The sequence below is a fragment of the Moschus berezovskii genome, chromosome X (assembly GCF_049115385.1).
Source record: "Moschus berezovskii isolate FMDL1 chromosome X, NW_MosBer_1.0, whole genome shotgun sequence".
In the NCBI taxonomy this organism is placed as follows: domain Eukaryota; kingdom Metazoa; phylum Chordata; class Mammalia; order Artiodactyla; family Moschidae; genus Moschus; species Moschus berezovskii.
Genome location: NC_142488.1, coordinates 38,226,620 through 38,248,677, shown reverse-complemented (window position 1 = coordinate 38,248,677; position 22,058 = coordinate 38,226,620). Strand labels below are relative to the sequence as shown.

Here is a 22,058-nt window from a genome sequence, read left to right as displayed (position 1 = left end):
CGGGCCGAAATCAATCCTTACGAGGTGTTGGATTCGGTTTTGTCAACAGAATTGCTTGTGTGGAAGGCATTTTAAGTGTCGGCCTCCAAGACTCCTGTATGTGGACACTTGGAGAATACGTTTGCATAGCGACCCTTCTCACTCCATCCCCGATCTGTTATCTGGTCTGGGCTTTGCAGTGGTGGTTCTGTTTATTTGGGCCATGATTTCACCGCGTGGAGGAAGGGTGGAGATGGTGTTGATTAATATGCCGTCCAGGTTTAATCCGAGGCTGGCCTTAAGTATGCGGGTTGACGCCGCCACTCACCGGGATTGCCTGAGGTAGTGAGGGGAGCGCGCGGGGTTCGGGCGCCAGGCGCTCGGCGGGCAGGTCGGGGCTGGGGCTTGGACGGCCCCAGCGCTGTCCTTTGAGGCGCTGTCACCAGTAGGTGACTGAGAGTTAATTAGGAAGTGTTCTCCGGATCAATGGGCCGCACAGCTCATTAGCGATTCTCTCCAGCTCTTTGCAGGGCCGGCCGGGCCTCTGCCTCCCACACAGGCCGGGGCCCCGCGGCCGGGGCTGCGGGGAGCGCCGCGCTGAGAAGTGGGGAAGGACTGGCGGCGGGGAGGCGAGTGTAACTTCGCCGACGGCGTGTTGCGTGCGGCGCCCCGAGGCCCCGCGCAGCCCGCTTTTTCTTCCTGCTCTCGGTCGCCTCGACTGTGTCTTTAACTCGCTCCCGCTCGCGTCGCTGCCTGGCTGCTCCTCCCCGCCTCCCTCGCCTATCTCTTGTTCTCTAAGCACGACGCCTGTGCTCCCCGCCCAGTTTGGGATTAGACAAGATAAAAATAGGACTGCCCAGCGCGCAGAGCTGTGACTGTGCCCCGGCGGCCGGGCTGGCGGGAGCGCTGGGGGCCCGGGAGGCCGCGCGGTGCGCTCGGGGCAGCCCGCGCCCGGAGGCTCCCACCCCCACCCCGCCGCCGGTGCGGTCACGCTCCAGGGTTCGGTCCGCCGGGAAGCCGTGCGGGCAGGGGGGACCCGGGCAGGGTCTCGGCGCTCTCGCGGGTGTTGTTGGTGTGCCTGTGATAGATCGGTCTAGACAGGCATGCAGGCTCCCTCCCGGCTGAAGGACGGAAGGGGGGGCGGGGCCGCGAAGGCGGCGGCAGACTCCCGTGAGCCGCGAGTGAGCGAGCCACCCTGCGGGCCCAGCGACCAAGGGTGAAGGGAAGGCTGCGAGGATTTCTCTTAACCCTTTAAAGGCAAAGGGGAGAGTGGGGGTGGGAAGTCTAGTAGAAATTCCTGGAGGCAAAGTAGCCTCCAGGTTGGAGGGGGCGGGAGTCTGGACCCAGGGTTTGTCTTTTTCTGTTCTGTGTTTGCACGCTGACATCCTGGTGCATCCGGCTTGATTCTTCGACGAACCAGACTGCAGCTGCTAGGTGATCTAATTTGACCCGGTACTTCTTAATGGGGGAGGTGTGAACACACACAGTGGGCACCCCTCACTTAAGGAAGTGAGTTTGGGAGATGCAGAGGTTAGATCTCAATGTTCCCAGCGGCCCGGTATGGAAAGGTCTGCTCAGAGCTTTAGTGGGTTGGGGCCTGTGACGGAAACTGCTGCCGACCCAAGCCTGAAATGCCCGGCCCATGTGTACAGGTATGCATGGGAGAGAGCAAAAGGGTCCTCGAGTTGTCTGTGTATGAGATACACTTTCAACCATGAACTTGTGGAGAGTTCAGATCAGGTATGTGCAGGGAGACAGCGTCCAAACAGGAATTGGACAGTGATGTGTACTATGTATGTATGGACACATACAGGGGACTCAACATTGAATTGGTCTAAAATTTTAATACAACTCTTGAAGGCATTGGTCTAGTTTTTGCAGAGGTAGACAATTGGTGGGTAGGTTACTCTATATAAAACTGAATCATTAGTCACACTCTCCTTCCCCCTTCCTTTCCCTTTTAGAGATTGTAATCTTAGGGGAATCCTCTAGCTACATTTAAACTACAAACCAACCTTGGTCTGGTCTGGGAATGAGCCACATTATAGGCAAAGCAAGAATGTAAGTCGTGGGGAGGTGTACGTGTTAGACAGGAATGCACAGATTAAGATGTGTGCCTGAATGACATGTGCTGAGACAAATCAAGACACTTGGGCTCCGATGCCCACACGGAACAAGAGATACAGAAGAGATAAAGAACTGGCCAAGAGGAATGTAAACATGGATATGCAAATACTGAGACCTAGAGTGAGATTCTAGGAGAGAAAATCCCAGACTTTGTTGAGCTGGAAACTGGGGCAGAATTTCTGTAAGTTCGTTCCAGAGACAAAAGCCCATTTAAAGGTGTGAAGAGGGTCACTTGGAAACACAAAAAGCATTCATATGCACACATCCACGCTTAGATACACAGGCTGAATGACAAAAACTCCTCAATGCCTGATGGAGACTTTCCTGCCCAGGGAGACCGACCAGGGCAGGGAAGTGTGCGCCACACAACCACATTCACACTCATTCACTGAGAAGTAACGTGTCTTTGGCTAGAGGGAAACTGAGAGCAGAGGCGCCTAGCTAAGGGTGGATGGTCCTCAGTCGCTAAGATTGCTTTCGCTATAGTTTTTTCCTGGCTCGAGTGGGGAAGAAGGTATGTCTTGACCAGGTTGGAGGATTTCTAAAAGATTTTTGAGTTCTTGACCTTGAGAGGCTGGATGGTGGAGGAAGACGAGGAGTAAGCGTTCAACTCCTGGCTGGGAAGGAAGGGATGCTGCGCTGCTCTGAGTCCTGTTTGCTAAGGTTGGTGCACGGGGTCTCCTGGAGCCAAAGAAGTGCGAAGTTCGGCCTCTGGGCGAAATCAAGGGGAAGTGTGCTTTTTTTTTTCTTTTCCTGGAGAAGACCGTGCGAGGCCGGCCTGCTAGGTAGGGAGGATTAGCAGGCGCCTCTATGACCCCAGACGTGCACGTAAACTAGGCTGGGGTTTGATTTGCCCGCGGCGTCGATTTGCCGCGGTCCCTCTTTGTCTGAGCCCAGCCGGGAATTCCAGCTTTTATTGGGAAGACCGCACTCGGGTGGAGCCCGCGCACGCTGGGTCGGGCGGGGCAGGGCTGGGCCGCGGGGCTGGGAGGGAGGCTCGCCGGCCGCCCAGCCGCCCGAACCCCTGAATGTTCCTGGGGAGTGCCCAGTGGCCTCGATCGAGCCACCTCGGTGGTTTCCTCGAGGGCGCCGGGCTCGGCCGACTCGGCACGGAGGGGCAGGGGGCGCGCGGGTACACTTGGGCCGCCCCCCGCCCCGCGGGTCCCACCCCTCCCCCGCCAGTCCGAGGCCGAAAGGAGCTCTGAAGGCCCTTTGTTAGGCTCCAGGGTCACACCCGTGGCCCGGGGGCCGCGCCGGGGCGGGAGGGCCTTGCTCTCCGCGAGAAAGGACGTTCTGGCTCGGAGGTCTCCAGCCGTCTGCTCACACGGTTCGGGCCTGGCGGTGCCTCGCCCAGTTTGGGGAGGGGAGGCCGAGGCCCGCCCCAGCCCGCCTGGGCTGCTTCGCCCGAAAGTCCGACCGGCAAGATTCCGTCTGTTTGCAAGACTGGCTGCGCTGCCGGGGCCTAGGTGGTGGCGCCCGCTTGAGTAACAGCCGGGGGTAGGAGTGGAACGTCTCTTCACGCCGCCCCCTGGGCGGCCTAGCCTCCTGTGTCCCGAGCACTTGGTCGCAGACGTCTACCAACCCCCAGCCCAGGACCGACGGCTTAGGCTGGTTGCCCCCCATGTGTTTTTCCGCAAGGGATAGCTGACTTTTTGTTGGATGAGAATTAAAGAACGAGCTTTTCCCGCAACGTTTTGGTGGAAGGCCCTCTTTCCCATTACAGGCTCATTTCCACCTGCCCCCAGTCGAGGATCTTGGAAATGGGGCGGGGGGAGAGCCCCCGCACTTACTTATTCCTTAGAGCCATGTCTCCCCCGCCAACCATTGCCCCTCAGCACCCACGGGCTCCGGCGCCCCGTGATTAGCGGGGAAGTCCGCTAGGAGAAGATCCTGACAGCATAAAATATAATTTGTGATCTAAAAGACAGTTTCCAGTATAATCTCATTATGCACCACAGACTCCCGGTGTTATTTTGTGGAAGGCGGACAATGATCAATTTACATTGACCCGGGGCTGGGCGAGCTTTTAGATGGTAATTGCCATATTGATTTGCATGCAAAAAGGAGACCTGCTAAAATTAAAGACCGGAAGCTAAATTAAACTAAATTTATTGTCTAGGTGCAAACCGGAGAAACTACTGGGGGGATGGGGGTGAGTCAGGTCAGGGTGCCAGGAGCAGACCAGGTGAGAAGCTTTGGAACCTCAGAGGGTCGGGAGCTGTCTTTGCTCTGGTGATTTCAAAATGTGAGGAGGGGGCTTGTTTAGGGTATGGGGACCCAGCGGGGTAAAAGTTATAAACCAGCACTATTGCATTGAAGGCACGGGGGTCTTTTAATGCTAATAGTAACTGCTCGGGGGGGGGAGAGGGGTTTATAGGACTATAGGGGTCTTCCCGAACCGTTTCCGGCACCCTTCATTTCTATTGTTCTACCTGAGCGCTCACAGCCTTGCCCAAGGACACGCAAAATTCTTGCGTCTGAAGCGTTAAAAATTTTCGTAAAGGCAGGCCTTTAACCTACCCCCCGCCCCCCAGCCGTCAGATCTTTCTGAGAGAACTAGAGTAGGGGGCGGCTCTGCACCCGCGCGCCACGCCGCGGGCAGGCTCGGACCGCTGGAGGCTGCGGGACTTCCTCCCCGGACCAGCCCCAGACTCGGCCCGACGCCGATCTCTTCCGGAAGCTCTCTCCAGGTGGCCCAAATGGCGGGGGTCGGGGATGGTCTGCCGGGGCCGGGGGTCGTCTCCCTGGAGGTTGGAAGGGCCTGCACGGAGAAGGTGGAGGAGGGAAGGCGGGGGCTGGAAATCCTGCCCCGATTGGCAGTTATCGCAAAGGCCGGAAAGTTTAAAAAAGAGAGAAAGCCACTGGCCGGGAGCCAGGGCCGGCCGGGCCGCCGGGGCGTGTTCGGCTGGCTAGAGGGGTGAGGACCCGGCGCCGCCATCGCCTCGATCCCTCCCGTGGCCGAGGCTCTGGCCCGCCCCAGGGGCTCCTGGAGCCATTTCGCACATCCGGAGCCTCAGCCTCTGGAAGAGCCACCCGCCCGTGGCCGAGAAGCCACAGGGGCGGCTGAGTGTCCGGCGCTCCTGCCTGTTCACCTTCCCACCGAGCCGAGCTGGAGACGGCCCTCGGTCCTGAAGCCGGCCGCATCTGTGGCAACGGGTGTGGAGAGTTCTCGGAGCATCTGAAAGCCCGGGACAGACCCGGAAATTGAGGATGGGGTGGGAAGGGGATGCTGAACGCTGACACCGCGCTTCTGGGATAAGTTGGGCAACGAAAAGATAACCCCAGCTGCCAGCTGGGACTTGGGACTTGGCCACTCCCCCCTCAGTTCCCTCCCCAGCCCACTTTGGTCCTCGGGTCCCTAGGAAAGGTAGGTGTAGGCACTCTTTCCAAAGGGCTTTTGCTCTACCTAGATAACTTGATTTATTGCTCCATGTGGCAAGCCTAGTTCTAGTTCCAGGTGTCAGCACTTTAGCACCCACTTTCTGCTGCCTGTTCTGGTCTCCTGGAGGAGGAGAGTGTGGAGCCTTGTGGGGATCCCTGGCCCCACACTGGGGTGTTCTAGTGCAGGGCGATGTGTAGGATGTCAGTGGAAAGACTTCATATGGACCGAGCGATTTCTCGGTGTAGGAGAAACTAGGGTGCAAGCTCCTGGTAGACCGAGTTTCCTAGGTGCTGAGTGCTATCCTTTTACCCTGTGTTGGAATAAAAGGGCTGAGAAAGCTTCCTGAACTTCTTGGTAATTCCGAATGGCACAGTTTGACCGATACTTGGCTCCTCTCCGCAACTCCAGGACTGAGTTTGACCGTGGCCCATTTTTACTAGCTGTGTGACCTTGGGGGCAAGTTATTTATGGCCTCTGAGCCTCAGTAAGTTTCTTCATTTGTAAGACTGGGAATAATTATCCACCTTTAGGATCAAAGAAGACTACTGGGCACATAGTAGGCCCTGAGGATTAGTAATTGCTTTGAATGACTGGTCAGGTTCCTATAGGTTGCTTTTCCATTTCCTCCTGCCCCTGAGGACACCCCCCCCCCCCACCTGCTTAGGCCAACCTTGGAGGGGACCTACCTGCAGGTTAAGCTCCCCTCCAAGGGTGTTCCTGAGGCTTTTTCTCCAGGTCTGCCTTGGTGGGTTCCGCTTTCCCTTTGTTACAGTTCTTTACATTCTGGGCTTTAAAGGATTCCATATGAAAAGGCTGTTGTTTTTTTTTTTTCCCCCCTTGCCCGAGTGGGATCATTTTTATGGTTAGGAATTGATTCCAGAACTAGTATCTAGGTGCTCTTTGGCTAGTCCTCCCCTCATTCTTTTGGGGGAGGAAACAGCAGCAGCTGGAAGAGAGACCTGGTGGGAAGAGGTGAGAGGGTCTGGCCCGCTGTAGAGGCCAGAGGTGCTGTGGTTTGTTTGATAGGGATTAAGTCCGGATGTTATGAGGTCTCAGTGTGGTTTTCAATAAAGTCTGCCAGGGACTGCTTCTTTTATATCGATATGTATTTAAAAAAATTACTAGCATGAGAAGAAAACCAGACCTGTATGGATCCAGGCCGGTAGTAAGCTACTGTGATCAGGTTTCCTACTCGACTCCCACAGGGGAAGTCAGCGTTTGATTGAAGCTACACTTGGTTCTTGACTCTCTGGGGATGCCTGCTCTGAAACAGGAGCCCTCCCTTTCTCTCCTCTTCCCACCCCCCCCCACCCCGCCTTTTCCCTTCTTCCCCTAAAAGCCTTTGTGCTGAAAGAGCTTCAGTAGGCATGAATCCCTGGTCCCTCTCTAAAGAATGCCTCCCAGCCTTTGCTGACATTGTTTTGTGAACAGTGGGTTTTACCAGGCCAGCAGTTTTCCCCCCATCTTAGCTCACTATTTTAGAGGTTAGAGTATGGCCAGGATGTGCCCAACTGCAGTGCTTTCCAGAGCGTGTGGCCAGGCCAGGGCCTTGCCTGTAATTCTGAAGACACCTTAGCCTTTACCCTTAGGTGCGCCGCCCCCCACCCTCCGTGGAGGGGGCAGGTGGTGAAGGTGGGGAGAGCCAGGCCAGGGGATTGTTGTGGAGGGTCTGTTTGTTTTCTCCAGCCTCGGGGCTGAGGGGTGGAGTGGGGTGAGTCAGTCCGTTCCAGCCTTGGGTCTGATTTAAAACTTAGTTTAATTGGAGAAACTCTTAGGCATTTAACAGTTCTGTACAAAGGCAAACTTGAAATAGCTCTAGGCCTACGTCATTTAAGAAAGAATAAATGAAGTACAGAAATGTCCAAACTATGTAAATCCTAGAGTTGTCTGCCCTCCCATAAACACATGACAAGTGCCAAGGCATTTCCAGTCAAAACACCCATGGAACCAGCAACCTGCATCCTTTGTATTTATTATTTTATTAACAGCATTTTACACAGCATTTAACAAGCACAGCCTGCCTGCTTTCCACCGCGACTCTCAGCGGACGGAGGGGTGGAAAACAGATGAGGGTGGTGAGGAGTGGGCTCTAGACGGGCAGGGACAAAAGGAGCATTTGGGGTTCCTTTCGTCTGGCCACAAAGAGAAGACAAAGTCATGCTTTGGAGGAGGGAAGTTGGGCAGATGTGTGTCTAGTCTGCACTTCGATTCCAGGTGTGAGGCCGGGTCTGCCCTCCCAGTACGCTGCCCATCAGTTATTGGTGCTTTTCAGAGACTTAAGTATTTGTCTGCTATCCTTATTCTATATCCTGGTAGAAAGTTTATAACGAAAAGTAATGCCTTTCTTAAGTCATAAAATGAGCCTTGTATGATTATTTAATTAAAATCTATTTAAGGACCGATTAGGCGTGTAATTTGCGCTAATAATGACGATTATGGAAATGTTCGACTTAACCAAAAATCATAAAGGAGACATTCTGATCAGTGGGGCGACCAGTCAGGATTCAGGGGCTTGGACAGTTTTCCAGAAACACAAGGGGGCTGTGAACTGCAGACGGGGCCAAGCTGCCTTTCCTCTGGGACACGGTAGAGAGGGCTGCAGGACCCCAGGCTGGCCCACGCTTTGCTGAGCAGAGTCTGGGAGTCAGAACCACCTTTATTCCCAGCGGAGGAGATGGGGGAGGGGGGCTGCCCCGAGCCACTAGCTCGAGAAGGAAACTCAGAGAGAGAGCCGGTGAACCCCACCGAACTCTGCTCGAAATGGCTGTGTTCTCTTGCTTTAACAATCAGCAGCGACACACGCAGCACTGCCTTGGCCAGCCTGGGCTGGAGCCCAGAGGGGTTGGGGGGAGGGGGGGGTCCCTTGTTCCGGAGAAACCTGCCAGCTGCTGGGCTTGGTGCGAAGGCAGCGAAGGCAGACACAATACTGCTGTTGTTGGTTTGATCTCTAACTGTGGATTGTTAGTCTGGCTTTAACTATGTGGTAAGGGGGGAATGTGAAGGCTGTTTACAGCGAGTGCAAATAATGTGACAGCTGTTGGTGCACGGGCAGCGCTGTGCCTCCCCGGCGCTCACACAAAGCGCGCACTGTGCAGGCCCACGGAAAGCCGCAGAGGTGGCCGCCACTTGCTGGCCGGGGCGTCCTCGGACGCAAGGCGAGACAACCCTCGGCGGCAGCGCCCCATCCCCACCCCGCAGACACATGGCCCTCTGGCTCTCGGGACCTGGGTGGACGGGCGCGCTGGGTGGCGTTTTGTGGTTTAGGGAACTTGTTAGGCAGAGGTGGCTGGAGAAGGCCCGCAGGGTCATGAGTGTCAGCTGTCTGGAGGGGTTGCCTGGGGCCTGGGGCCTCAGCGGCTTGTGACTGGGTTGTTAAGATTTGGGAAAATAACTTTCCGCCCTAAAGCAAGCCTGTTGGAAAGAATGTATTATTAACTGAAAGCTTTCTGGAAATTGCAGAGGTTCTGAAGGCCGTTGTTCTTCCTCTGAAATGGCCCTGTTATTCAGACAAATTCGAGAGACAGGCGGCTGCTGTGTTCTATGCACTGGGCCCTGTTTCCTGGATTGGCAACACCAGTGTGTAGGTTCAGGACTCAAAGCTTTGGATTACCCACGTCCCTTTGCCTTCCCATGTGTTTTAAGAGTGCACTTGCCTCTAAGCTGTAGGACGCCACTGTCTTCAGGTCTGCCCACAGCGCCACCCACTCTGTGACTTAATCAACTAGATAGATGCCCACAGCCACAGGCCGCCTTTGAGTTCCTGGTCCTCTGCCAGGTAGTGCGGGGAGGCGCCAGGGTGGGAGGCAGAACAGTTGGCGGGTGGCGGCCATCTCCCCAGCTACCGCCAGGGGCCAGTCCTGGAGCCCAAGCTGGCAAGGGGCATGGATGGATGGTCAGGAGGCTGGGCCTCCCCTGGGCTGTCCTGGGGCCAACTGAGTGTAACCCCCCCCCCAACCCCAGCCTCAAGTTTGAAGCCTTCGGGGCTCTGGAGGATCATTCAGAGCTGACTTAATTCTATATCCTGCCTTTCTGTGTGACTTTGGCCCCCTGGGTGTACAGCTTTCGGGATATCTGCAAATGATGATTTCATCCCCCCTCCCACCTCCAAACTTTACCCCCCCACCCCACCCCCGCCTGGAGTTACAATGTGGCCGTCTACATCTAGTTGGGTTCCCTAGTGGGGAACTGGGAGATACTTCTGGAATGATACATGAACTTCGGTGCCAGTTCTATAAATTGGTCTCTTTTTATGACGTGTGCCATTTTCTGTAGGAATGTTGCTTGCAAAACGAGTTTCGCCTTGGAGGAAAGGCGGAAAGATAAACAAGCCTGCAACGCCAAAACACTGGCAGTCTTTCCCTCCTTCCAGCTCTCTTAAAGCAGCCGGGCTGTATTTCCAGGATTAGACTCGTGCTTGTGAGGAGGGACTCTGGTTGGCTTTTTTTTTTCCCCCAAGCAAATGCAAATTAGAGAAAAATAATTTTCTTTCAACGATATGCAATGTATTAGTCACTTGTTATCGTGCTCCGAGGCAGGCCTCATTTGCGCGTCTGCCAGCTCGCTCACATCTGCTCGGCGCTGTTCGGGGCATTTTAACCTTGGCGGTGTCGTGTCTAGTCCCACGGATCAAGGAGGAGTAATTAAGCTCTGAACAGCTACAAAAATTCATGGGCCCCCACGTCTACTGCAGTTTTCCCACAGCTTTGTTTGGGGTGTTCCGGGTTCCAAGATTGAGTAGCAGACATGGGGTTCCTATTGTTCCTTGTTAAGAAAGTGGGAGCCCCTGTCCTCCCCTGACCCTCAGACCCAGTCTTCCCAGGACTCCCAGGTGGCACACAATCAGCAGGGAATCCGGGTGCAGACTGCAGGACCCTGTTTTCGGCATCTTTTATTTGTAAAAAGTTCCTTTGTGCTTCCTGTGTGTACTAATGATAGCTGCTGTTAATAGCCTTATGGATTGGTTCTTCTGCATTTGCCTCCAGGTTGGGGGAGACTCCAGCTGGGAACCCAGCCCTGTAGGGACCCCCTGGAGGGGGTGTGGGGCAGGGGAGGGGTGTGGGTTGGCAGAAGGAGAGAATAAGGGTGATTGATTGCGTTCAACCTCGGTTTCCTGTCCTGGGCTGCTGCCTCCTGTGGGGGGACACCCGCTTCCAAGTGGGGCTCCCTCTTGCATACACACGTGGTTGTTGTGTGTGGCACCACCGTGAAAGAAAATGAAAGGGACAAAAAGCCAAGGCATGGTGTCAGGGGAGAAGGGGAAGTTCTGCAAGCCGACCGGGGGGCCCATGGCTCTGCTGTGTGGGAAAAGGAATGTGTGGCGGGCAGCACTCCTGGTTTGGCAGCAGCTCTCCAGGTTGATCCTTGCTGGTGCCCTCAAGCCCCCAGCCCCCTTTTACAGTTGGCTACACTTGGCTTGCATCTTTCAATCAGGGGAGGTGGGCGGGGGGAGCATCCTTGGAGAGCAACACTCCAGACTGGCCAAAGGGAGCCCAGGACGATGGCCGCAGGGGTCTCCAGTGCCCCATCCCCTGGTGAGCTCCACCGCACATTCTGGGTTCTCCATGCGCCCACCCAAAGTTGCTTTTTCAGTGGCAGGCGCCTGGGCAAGGGAGAGCCCAGAGATGCGCCCACGCGAGGTGTGAAGCGGGGTCTCGGAGGGCGGGTGGAGAGAGCTGGAGTTCCTGGAAGGTCGGGCGGGGGCCGAGGGCGGGGATGTGTGCTGGCCGCTGACCCGCGCAGGGACCTGGCGGAGGAGCTGAGAGGAGCCCGCAGCCGCACGCACGGGGTGTGTGTGCGGTGGGAGAGGAAATCCCTTTGTTGCCGACCGATCGGGCCGAGCCTCGGGAGGGGGCGCCCCTCCCCCACCCGCCGGCGGCGGCGGCGGCCAAGTTCACTCCTGGCTGCCCCGAGTGGCTCTGTCCCCGGCGCCCTAGGGGAAGGCGGGGAAGGTGCTGGGTGCTGCAGGTCAGGGCCTGCCGCGAGTTTCTCATTCTCCCCGCCCCCCACTCCCCATTGCTAGCCCTCAGCAGTGCTGTCTGTTACTAATGCAAAATCTGGGGCAGGAGTGGGGATGCCCCAGGAGACCACGGCCACGACTTGCAGCAGGGTGCACAGAGAGCTAGCACTTTGGCAGGCAGGATCACTCCTCCCATTCCCCCCCACCCCAACTTCAGCACCCCTGTACAGGCTGGAGGACCCAGGCAGCGACCTCCTTCCACCATAACCCTGGAAACCTGCAACCCTCCCCTGACCTGGGAGGCATCCTTGGGGGTTCCCCTCTCCCCACTGTTACACACACTGGGGAAAATAGCCCAGGAGGACTCACCCCAACGCCTCACACCCTGGACCACTTTTTCTCAGCTCCCACATCCAAGTAGCCCCCCATCCTAAAATAGGAACTTCTTCACCCCTCCCTTCCTTGACACCCATAGAGAAGTGCCTGTGCGTGACTCAGTCTGGGCTTGGAGCAACCCCAGGAAGGGCTCCTGTGCTGCGAGCTTCCATGGAAGCCCCTTGCCCTGCTGAAGGTCACCCCTCCCTGGCCCTTCTGTGTCCCTTCCTCAGCCTCCCCCATGCCACAAGGGAACCACACAGCCATTCTGGGAGTTAGTTTGTTACATAGTGTGTTTAGTGGAGTTAGATGTTGCTTAATGGTGTTAGACGGGGCCTGCACCAGCTATTGCCAGGCAGAACTCAAGTCCTGAGTGCAGTTTAATCCTCTGGAAAACAGGGTGCCAAATATTTACAGATGAGGGCACCGAGGTTGAAGAGGTTCAGCCACCTGCCCAGAGACAGGCTGTGAATGAGAGAGCGGGAAGGCAGTGGTGATTCTGCTCTCAATGCATCCTCCACGGAGAACCGGTCATGCAGTGAGAGAGTCCCTTTCTCCACATAGGTCCCCAGCCCGCAGACAACCCTGGCACACGGCATGCTGCCTGGGATCCCTGATGTCCACTCAGTCTTCTGGACCAAGTGCTCCCCCAAACGTGTCCAGGCCTCCTTGGCCACTAACTGGAAAAGTGCCTGATGGATTAAGGGGAGCCTAGTGAGTGAGGCCCTGGGAAGGGGCACTGGTGGTGGTGGCATGGAGTGGGGCCAGTCTGGTGGTGCTGCTTCGCATTTTGTCGGTGCCACTTGACAAGCTTGATGTGCAGACTTGAACCAATCCATCCGTCGCCTCGAGGGCGGAGGCAGTGGAAAGTGGCCCAGTGCCAGGAGGAGCAGGGTGGAGAGAAAGGAGAGGTGCCAAGAGTGGCCCAGCGCTGCCCGCCTCCCTGCACTCAGGCTGGCCTCTCAACAGCCACGGCTCTTTCCTTTGCACCCTGTCTGTTGTCTGCCAGGGGAACTCGGCCTTATAAAAAAAAAAATTCTCTCCTTTTACTCAGCGCATAGTGGTATCTTCATGTGTCTTTTCACAGAGTGCTAAGGTGTCCCCACTCAAGGATGCCAAGGTGGGGGTGACAGCTGCTAATCGTAGTCCCTCTGACCTCTTTCTGCCAATCACGCTCTTCTCCCCAGTGTCCAGGCCAGGCTGGGGGTAATCATAACTTGATTCCTGGAGCAGATGAGGGCCCAAGTCTGTCGAGGGAGACTCAAGCTCTCCTGTGCTTGGACTCAGACGCAAAGCCAGCGACCTCCACGCGGGGTGGCTGTTTTGTCTCTCCCAGAGCTGGGTGTTGAGCGGGCAGCCACCACAATTCCTGTCTATTCTTCCGGAAACCAGACACTCTTGTCTCCTGGGCTGACCCTTTCTCTGGGCCACCTTCCCTCTTTATCCCTCTCTGGCATCCTTGCCCCCTTCTCCTCTACTGAAGAAAAGGGTTAAAACCCAGAGCCAAGGTATAGCTTAGCAGCTTGCACTGGAAACAGGTCGGTGCTTGTAAAGTGCTTTTCATGACTGACTGCACACATCTTGGCGCTGCCAGAAGCATAGCCTGCCTGTGGAAGACCAGGCCGGGCTGGGGTGGGGTGGTCATTGAGAAATAAGGGTGAACACACATCTTACATATAGCAGCACAGCCTCTGCTCTGTTTGTCATCCCAATCCCATCGATGGCCCCCTTTACCATGACCCACAGCCAAGGGTCAGGGAAGTCACTTTTGAAGAACTTTTCCTCGGTTAAAAAGAAAGACCCCACCTCTCCAACAATTTCAGTAGCCCTTTCTAAAAGTGGGGTGGGGTGAGCGTGACTGCCTGTCTGCCCCCGTCTATGTGTCCCTTACCCCCAAGATCCCTTTGTCGGTTCTCCATCCCAGAGATGGGGGGGGCGTCTTCTTCAGTGATGGGGGTGTAAGCCTTTGCCCAGGATGTGGGCTGTCACTCTGGAGAAGGGCCTCGCGCTACGCAGGGCCCTGGCTCGTTGGCCCTTTCCGCGCAGCTCCATCTTTGGCCAGGAACCTGAAGAGTTAAAAGTCTTTAGCTCGTTGCAATGAAATTATGGCTGGCAGTGGCGCCGCTGTTTGTTCAACAGACCTCCACTTTTAAACAGTTCACAAAAAGTTCATGGGGCAGCTAAAGATTATAAGAGAGAGAGAGAGAGTGTGTGTGTGTGTGTGTGTAGGTGTAGTCAGCAGGATCCGATACTGGGCCTCAGCCCTCTTCCTCTCACCCCTACCCCTGTGACACTGGACCATGCTCTGGGCCTCAGCCCTCCATCTGATCCTGTGCTGCTCAGAACACTTCATTCTGACGCAGGGTGTTACTTATCTGTGCAGTATTAATCCTGAAAACCAGACCAGACCTGGAGCAGGGGAGAAGCTTTGAAAGTACTCTGTGATCCCAGGTTGTCTCTTCTAAACTATGTCCACCTCACCCGCTAAATTCAGGCTGCCCTTTCCAAAGGAAAACCCTTTCAAGGGAAGGGGGCCGCAGGCCCTGGGGGTGGGGGAAGGGCTCAGTAGGGTGATTGTGGCAACAGCCTTCCTATTTCCTCAGTCCGGTGCTCAGAGGCCCTTGTCCCCAGGTGACAACTAACAGAAGCTCTTAGGAGGCAGCCAGTGTAACTTTTAAAGACTGGAACACAAGACGATCGGGGCTGTGAGGGCACACAGGCTTCTTCCCCTCATCCTTACTTAAGGGTTTGATAGAGGGACCCTTTGGTGTAAGGTCCGAATTTCATCATGACACGCAGCCAGGGAATGGCATGGCATGGCCCTCCCGTGGCAGCCATATGCCCAGGACACTTGCACTGGGGAATGTTGCCCCACCTTCTAGATTGAGGCCTGTCTTCCTTTTGTTAGAAGGGGTGGCAGGGGTTAGAGAGGGGACACACTGTTGAGTGAGCCTTCTCTCGTGGTGGCCTGCCCCCAGTTTGATGTACATGTTCGGAACACAGAAGAATGGCCTGTGAACCCCCACAGAACCTTCCTCAATGCCTGCATCCAACTGAGTCTGTCTTTGGGGCTCTGTAGCCAGCCCCCTGAAAATGTCCCAGCCTACCTGAAGAAAGGGACACTTTCTAGACAGATAGCCTCTCCAGGATCCCACCAGGCCGGACACAACCGGGAGATTGCTCTCTCTCTCTCAGCTTTATTGTTGAGCTCTAACTATGCGTGGTGTGTGTCTGCGCGCGTGGCTCTCGATTAACAGACGGTGTTCTATGTATAGGGGCTGATGAGGGATGCTGGTGGACAAAAGCCCGAGTTGGGACAAAGAAACGCAGAGGGATAGCCTGGCTTTGGGATTGGGGTCTCCCAGGTGCTCCCTGGTCCTAGTGGCTCCCACCCAACCGACCTGGCAGTCAGTTCCCTGTGCTAAAGTGTAAAAGCAATCATTTGCATATTTTTCCCTGCTAACAAAGGAAATGTGTCGACTTAGGGAACATTTGGGCTTTCGGAAACTGTGTGGGTGGGTGTGTGAGGGAGGAGAAAGAGAAGTTCCCCCATGAGCTGCACACCAGGGATTTCACACTCAGGTTTGGGTCTGGGTGTACAGAGGCTGTGGCTGGGGGGTGCCTGGACAAGGCAGCGTGTGAGCTGGGGGAACTGCCGAGGGCCATCGGTCCCAGGCATTAAAGGCTCCCCTACTTATTAACCCAGCATTTAACAGCAGGATATGGGCTGAAGCGCAGTCAAAAGAAACGGCTCAACCTCCAAAGAGCAATTAAAATCCTGCACGAGGATAAATCACGCGCCGTGATAATCCTGTTAATAAAATGCAGCTTGTCCTGACCCTTCACTCATGCAGCAAACTAGAATGTGATGTGGGTGGGGGTGGTGGGCAGAGACGGTAAGGAGGGGGGAAGGTGTCGCATCCCCCTCCCTCCTTCCCAATGGATGTGAAATGGGTGGCTTTTGCCCGCTCCCCCAGTGCCAGCGGCTCGCAGCCCAACAGCCCGGGCTGCTAAGACTTCTGCGCTCGCTAATGATTTTTGTCCCCAGCGAGCAGGCGTCATTGAATTACTCAGCCGCCTCCCTCTGCAGCTCCCAGGCCAAACCACCCAGGCCAAACCACCCGGGTTTGGGGCTTAATCTAATCTAGGGTTCGGGTGGGGTGGCTCGCCAGCCCACTGACACTTTTTAACCCTCCACCTGTAAGTCATGTACACCACAGCCCTGGAAATGAGTTGTAGTTTGGGCTGCCGCACCAGACTGCTGTGCCTTTTATTCCGCCCCCACCGCCTCCGACCCCTTCTCCCCCATCCTTTCAGCCCCAAGAAGAATCAGTGTGAGGCTCTGCGGGATCCCCCACCGTCCGCTTTCTATGCAAGTGTGTTCTCCAAAGGCTGGGAAAGGGCAAGGGAGAATGGCATGTGCAAGGTGCCGCGTGCTGTAGCTTGACTGATGGGGCCCCAAGGTGCTGGACCCGCCACATCCCCGACGCCTCCTGCCAGGGAAGTTCCATTCCCTTCCTTGAACCCCTGAGTCAGGTGTACTGCTTCACTCCCAGCCGTCTGCAGAACATCCAAGCAGGATCTACCTTCCCGAGCGTGCATTCCACACTTCCATATGAATTTGCCTAGAAAGAGGGTTTCTCTCATTCCCTGTTTGGCTCTTTTTTATTCAACCTCCTGGGATTTGTTGGTGTTGTTGTTAAACAGACTAGACGCTTGAAGAAAAGCTGCCATCCAAGAAGACGACATGCTCTCAGCAACCCCCCTGTATGGGAACGTTCACAGCTGGATGAACAGCGAGAGGGTCCGCATGTGTGGCATCAGCGACGACAGGTGAGTGTATGGGTCTGGCTGAGGCCTGGGGGGCATGCGGGTCCTTCCCTGGGGCTCCTGAGCAGAGCCCCCCTTCACCTCCTCACCGTCAGAGTGGGCCCAAAGGGGGATGGTGGGGGGAGATCTCCTGCCTAGCTGGCAGCCCTTGATTTACAGTTTTAACAGGCAACCCGGCTCAGCGAAGCATTGCCGCCCTTTAAGAGATTAGCCCCTAAAGCGGCCTTTCAGTGCTCTTTCGTCCTTAATTTATTATTTCATATTTATGAAGGAGAATTAATCCCAGTCTATATGCTGCTTTAACTCTAAATGTCAGGAGTGTGGGCCCAGGTGGATCGGCATTCGATGTGCTTTTAAAACAAATAGTTTGCTCAGTAATAAATGGGGCAAAAGCCACCCTTCACTTCATGGAAGGCCCAGGGTTTCTCCGGATCCTCTGCTGCCTGTTGGGCGAGGCCACCGGCTCCTGGTTTCAGTCACCCAACAGCTCTGTTATGCTTCCTAATCAGTAATTTGGGAGTGTGGGGTAGAGGCAGCTAAGCAGTAGATAATTGAAGTTGCTCTTCGGGGTAATGATGAAACTTTGCTCTGCCGTTTGTCAGCGATTTTATCCTGGGGATTTGGAAGTTGGCACCAAGCATTTTCTTTATCGATGCTCTCTGATAACAAGTCTCAGGGCAGCCGCAGCAGCCTGGCACAGATGTGTGGCCTCTTCCTCTGGAGCCTGGAGCGGCTAACATTTCTATATTTGTGTGTATCCCCCATCATTTTGATAAAGGCCATCAAATATGGCTTCATTATCACCATGGAGACCAGTTAGGACATGGTGCCTAACTTGGTTTAGGGAAAAGTTTTGAGAGCCTGTCCTCCTGGGTGACACAGAAATGGTTGACATGGGTGGCCCATAGACTTTAGCCTCCAGGTGTGCCCCTTTGGCTTTGGCTGTTGTACCCCCACGCCTGTCCTCAGGTGGAGCTTATGAGGGTCGGCTCGGACTGCAGGGCCCAGACAGCCCTGCCCAGCCTGTGTGGAGAAACAATCGTGAGGGAAACATAGTTGTAGAATTTCTGCCTTACCCAACTCAGGGACGTATTTGTGATTTCATATCCCCGTTCCCTTGCCTTGCTTTGGTTTTTCCCCAGTCCCATTGAATCACCATTTGGGGACAACTTTCAATATGGGCCATGGGGGAGGAATTTTTTTTTCTTTTTTAATTTTATTTTTTTAAGGGCAGTTGGGAAAATAGAGTTTTTAGAAACTGGCCTGTTCTGGGGTAGTCTATGAAAGATAGATTAAGTGAGAATGCTTTCACGAAGTTGGTGTGTCCTTTTAAATAGGAAAATTCCCGTAAATGATGGTGACGCTTCAAAGGCCAGACTGGAACTAAGGGAAGAAAATCCCTTGAACCACAACGTGGTAAGAGATTAATGACTTCTGTTGATGTGCTATCTGAGTATCAGTGATCTGTAATCAATCGTGCATTCATTTGCATCCCATTAAAGGGCCTTTGGGGGGCTGCTGGAGAAAGCCTAGGCAGTGGGACAAGGCTTCACCCAGTTTCTTCCTGGCTTGCTTTCTTGGCCGTGCTTGCCATTTATGTCCTCGTACCCTGGTGACTTTGGGGTCCCTACCACCTTTCCCTTGATAAGCTGTGTGCCCCACCAGCGCTCCCAGCTGAATAAATTTCTAGCCTCCAAGCATACCCTGAGGGCTTACCTTCCCAGGAAAATATGAAACAGAGCTGTCTTCAGACACCAGGGAGAAGAAGTTGAAAGACACAACTGCAGTTTGACCCATGGCCTCTCTATTGATTTAGAAATGAGACAGCTCAAGTCTTCTGTTCCTTGCTGTCCCCCTGAAAGATTGGGTTTTTTTTGTTATGTTAAATAATGCCTCCCCACATCTGGGAAAGCCACAGTGAACATCACCCCACCCCATCCTGACCCGACCCAGGGAGGGTGAGTCCGAGATCTGTACCCCACAAGGTCGGTGCTAAGAGCAGTGGAGTTGGTACCACCTCAGTTGCAGCGAAGAATTTTTGCTGAGAAGGTGGATTTTCCAGAGTTAATAGATGACTGAATTAATGCAGGGGCCTCAAGTCTAAAGGGATCATTTTACGTGCTTCCAGGATACTAGTCGGACAAAGGTGAGAAGGCAGGCAGAGGAGGGTGCTGGATAAGGGGGGAGGGGGCCACAGACCTTGTGAAGCCTTGCTTTTTTAACCCTTTCCACTCAGATCTTGAGGTTGATATTCTACTGAGCTAGTCTGCGGTTTCTCTTTGGGATGGGCTGCTTTGGAGGCAACATACTCGGTAACACCCATGTTCTTCTTATGTGAAGGTGGACGCAACCACGGCCCATCGGATCGATGGCCTGGCAGCACTGAGCATGGACCGCACTGGCCTGATCCGGGAAGGACTGCGTGTCCCTGGAAACATCGTCTATTCTGGCTTGTGTAGCCTGGGCTCAGAGAAAGGGCGGGAGGCCGCCACAACCACTCTAGGCGGTCTGGGGTTTTCTTCCGAAAGAAACCCAGAGATGCAGTTCAAACCGAATACACCTGAGACGGTGGAGGCCTCCGCTGTCTCTGGAAAGCCCCCGAATGGCTTCAGTGCTATATACAAAGCACCACCAGGAATACAAAAAAGTGCTGTCCCCACGGCAGAAACTCTGGGCTTAGACAGGGCTGCCAGCGACAAACAGAGCCCGCTCAACATCAATGGTGCTAGTTACCTGCGGCTGCCCTGGGTCAATCCCTACATGGAGGGGGCCACGCCAGCCATCTACCCTTTCCTTGACTCGCCAAATAAGTATTCCCTGAACATGTACAAGGCCTTGCTACCTCAGCAGTCGTATGGCCTGGCCCAGCCGCTCTATTCGCCAGTCTGCACCAACGGGGAGCGATTTCTCTACCTGCCGCCACCTCACTACGTCAGTCCCCACATCCCATCGTCCCTGGCTTCCCCCATGAGGCTCTCAACGCCTTCCGCCTCTCCAGCCATCCCGCCTCTGGTCCACTGCACAGACAAAAGCCTGCCCTGGAAGATGGGTGTCAGTCCTGGGAACCCAGTCGATTCTCACTCATATCCCCACATCCAGAACAGTAAACAGCCTAGGGTGCCCTCCGCCAAGGCGGTCACCAGCGGCCTGCCGGGGGACACGGCTCTCCTGTTGCCCCCCTCGCCTCGGCCTTCACCCCGAGTCCACCTTCCCTCCCAGCCTGCTGCGGACACCTACTCTGAATTCCACAAGCACTATGCCCGGATCTCCACCTCACCCTCTGTCACCCTGTCAAAGCCATACATGACGGTCAGCAGCGAGTTTCCCGCGGCCAGGCTCTGCAGCAGCAAGTATCTAAAGGCTCCAGAGGGAGCCGAAAGCGCCCAGCCAGTTCCTGGGCACACTCGGAAAACAGCGGGTCAGGACAGAAAGGATGGCAGCTCACCTCCTCTGTTGGAGAAGCAGACAGTTACCAAAGACGTCACCGATAAGCCACTAGACTTGTCTTCTAAAGTGGTGGATGTAGATGCTTCCAAAGCTGACCACATGAAGAAGATGGCACCCACGGTCCTGGTTCACAGCAGAGCTGGAAGTGGCCTAGTGCTCTCCGGAAGTGAGATTCCGAAAGAAACACTATCTCCTCCAGGAAACGGCTGTGCTATCTATAGATCTGAGATCATTAGCACGGCTCCCTCGTCCTGGGTGGTGCCTGGGCCAAGTCCTAACGAAGAGAACAATGGCAAAGGCCTGCCGCTGAAGAACAAGGCCTTGGACTGGGCCCTTCCGCAGCAGCGCAGTTCTTCGTGTCCCCGCATGGGCGCCACCGACACCGTGGTCACTAACGTGTCCAGCTCAGTGCCCAGCGCCGGCCGCCCAGCCTCTGCATCTCCAGCCCCAAACGCCACTGCCGATGGCAGCAAGACCAGCAGGGGCTCCGCGGACACCACACCGTCTGTCATCCAGCACGTGGGCCAGCCCCCAACCACGCCTGCCAAGCACAGCGGCAGCACCGGCAGCAAGGGCGCCAAAGCCAGCAACCCAGAGCCAAGCTTCAAAGCAAATGATAACGGTCTCCCACCAAGCTCAATATTTCTTTCTCCAAATGAGGCGTTCAGGTCCCCACCAATTCCCTACCCCAGGAGTTACCTCCCTTACCCAGCACCCGAGGGCATTGCCATAAGTCCCCTCTCCTTGCATGGCAAAGGCCCCGTCTACCCTCACCCGGTGTTGTTGCCCAGTGGCAGTCTCTTTCCTGGGCACCTCGCCCCAAAGCCTGGACTGCCCTACGGGCTGCCCACGGGCCGGCCAGAGTTCGTGACCTACCAGGACGCACTGGGGTTGGGCATGGTGCATCCCATGTTGATACCTCACACACCCATCGAGATCACTAAAGAGGAGAAACCGGAGAGGAGGTCCCGGTCCCATGAGAGGGCCCGCTACGAGGACCCGAGCCTCCGAAACCGGTTTTCCGAGATGCTCGAGGCTAGTGGCACCAAGTTACATCCAGAAGTCCCCACGGACAAGAACCTCAAGCCCAGCCCTAGCTGGAATCAAGGGAAGACCGTCGTCAAGAGTGACAAGCTTGTCTATGTAGACCTCCTCCGTGAAGAGCCCGACGCGAAAACTGAAGCCAACACGTCCAAACCCGGCTTCACAGCTGAGAGTGTCAGCCAGAGCGCTGAGCCCAGCAAACCCCCGTCTGAGCCGGCCCTGCAGCCCCACCGGGATTTCATCACCCTCAGAGAGGAGCTGGGGCGCATCAGTGACTTCCACGAAGCCTATGCTTTCAAGCAGGCTCCGGGCCAGTCAGTTTTCAACTTAAGCAAGGAGAATGTTCCGGCGGGAACCAACAAGGAGAACCTGGCAATGCCGGTCTCCACTCCGTTCCTGGAGCCGACCCCGGGGAGCGATGGCCTCGCGGTCAGTTTCGGGAAACCCCAAGAGGAACCCAAACCGTTTTGCGTGGGCGGTGCCCCACCGAGCGTGGACGCCACCCCCACCTATACCAAAGATGGAGCCGATGAGGCAGAATCAACTGATGGCAAAGTTCTGAAACCAAAGCCATCTAAGCTGGCAAAGAGAATCGCCAACTCTGCTGGTTACGTGGGTGACCGGTTCAAGTGTGTCACTACCGAACTGTACGCAGATTCCAGTCAGCTCAGCCGGGAGCAGCGGGCACTGCAGGTGAGCCCCCCACCCAAACTGCAGGAGCCTGACCAGTTGTCAGTTTTTTTTTTTGTTTTGTTTTGTTTATTTTTTTTTTTAATGTTCGAAGAGGAAGGGGGCGGGGGTACTAGAGAGCAGGACACCGGGCAGATTTGCTTAATGAAGTTTATGCTAATATAGTTTTTTGAAATGTATCCAGTAAGGGAACATAAGTGGATTCTTGTGGATTTTAAGCAAACTCCA

At 55.3% G+C, this 22,058-nt stretch overlaps 1 protein-coding gene across 9 annotated transcripts in view; it reads left to right on the top strand.

The window, feature by feature from the left end:
- Nucleotides 1-22,058, top strand: part of BCOR (BCL6 corepressor) — a 117,762-nt gene that overhangs the window by 74,732 nt on the left and 20,972 nt on the right. For all 9 annotated transcript variants that reach the window (XM_055437860.2, XM_055437859.2, XM_055437861.2 and 6 more), the window contains exons 2-4: nt 16,527-16,652; nt 17,987-18,065; nt 18,990-21,833. In XM_055437860.2, coding sequence (XP_055293835.1) covers nt 16,567-16,652; nt 17,987-18,065; nt 18,990-21,833 — 3,009 coding nt within the window. In that variant the 5' untranslated portion in view covers nt 16,527-16,566. The remainder of the gene's footprint in view (nt 1-16,526; nt 16,653-17,986; nt 18,066-18,989; nt 21,834-22,058) is intronic.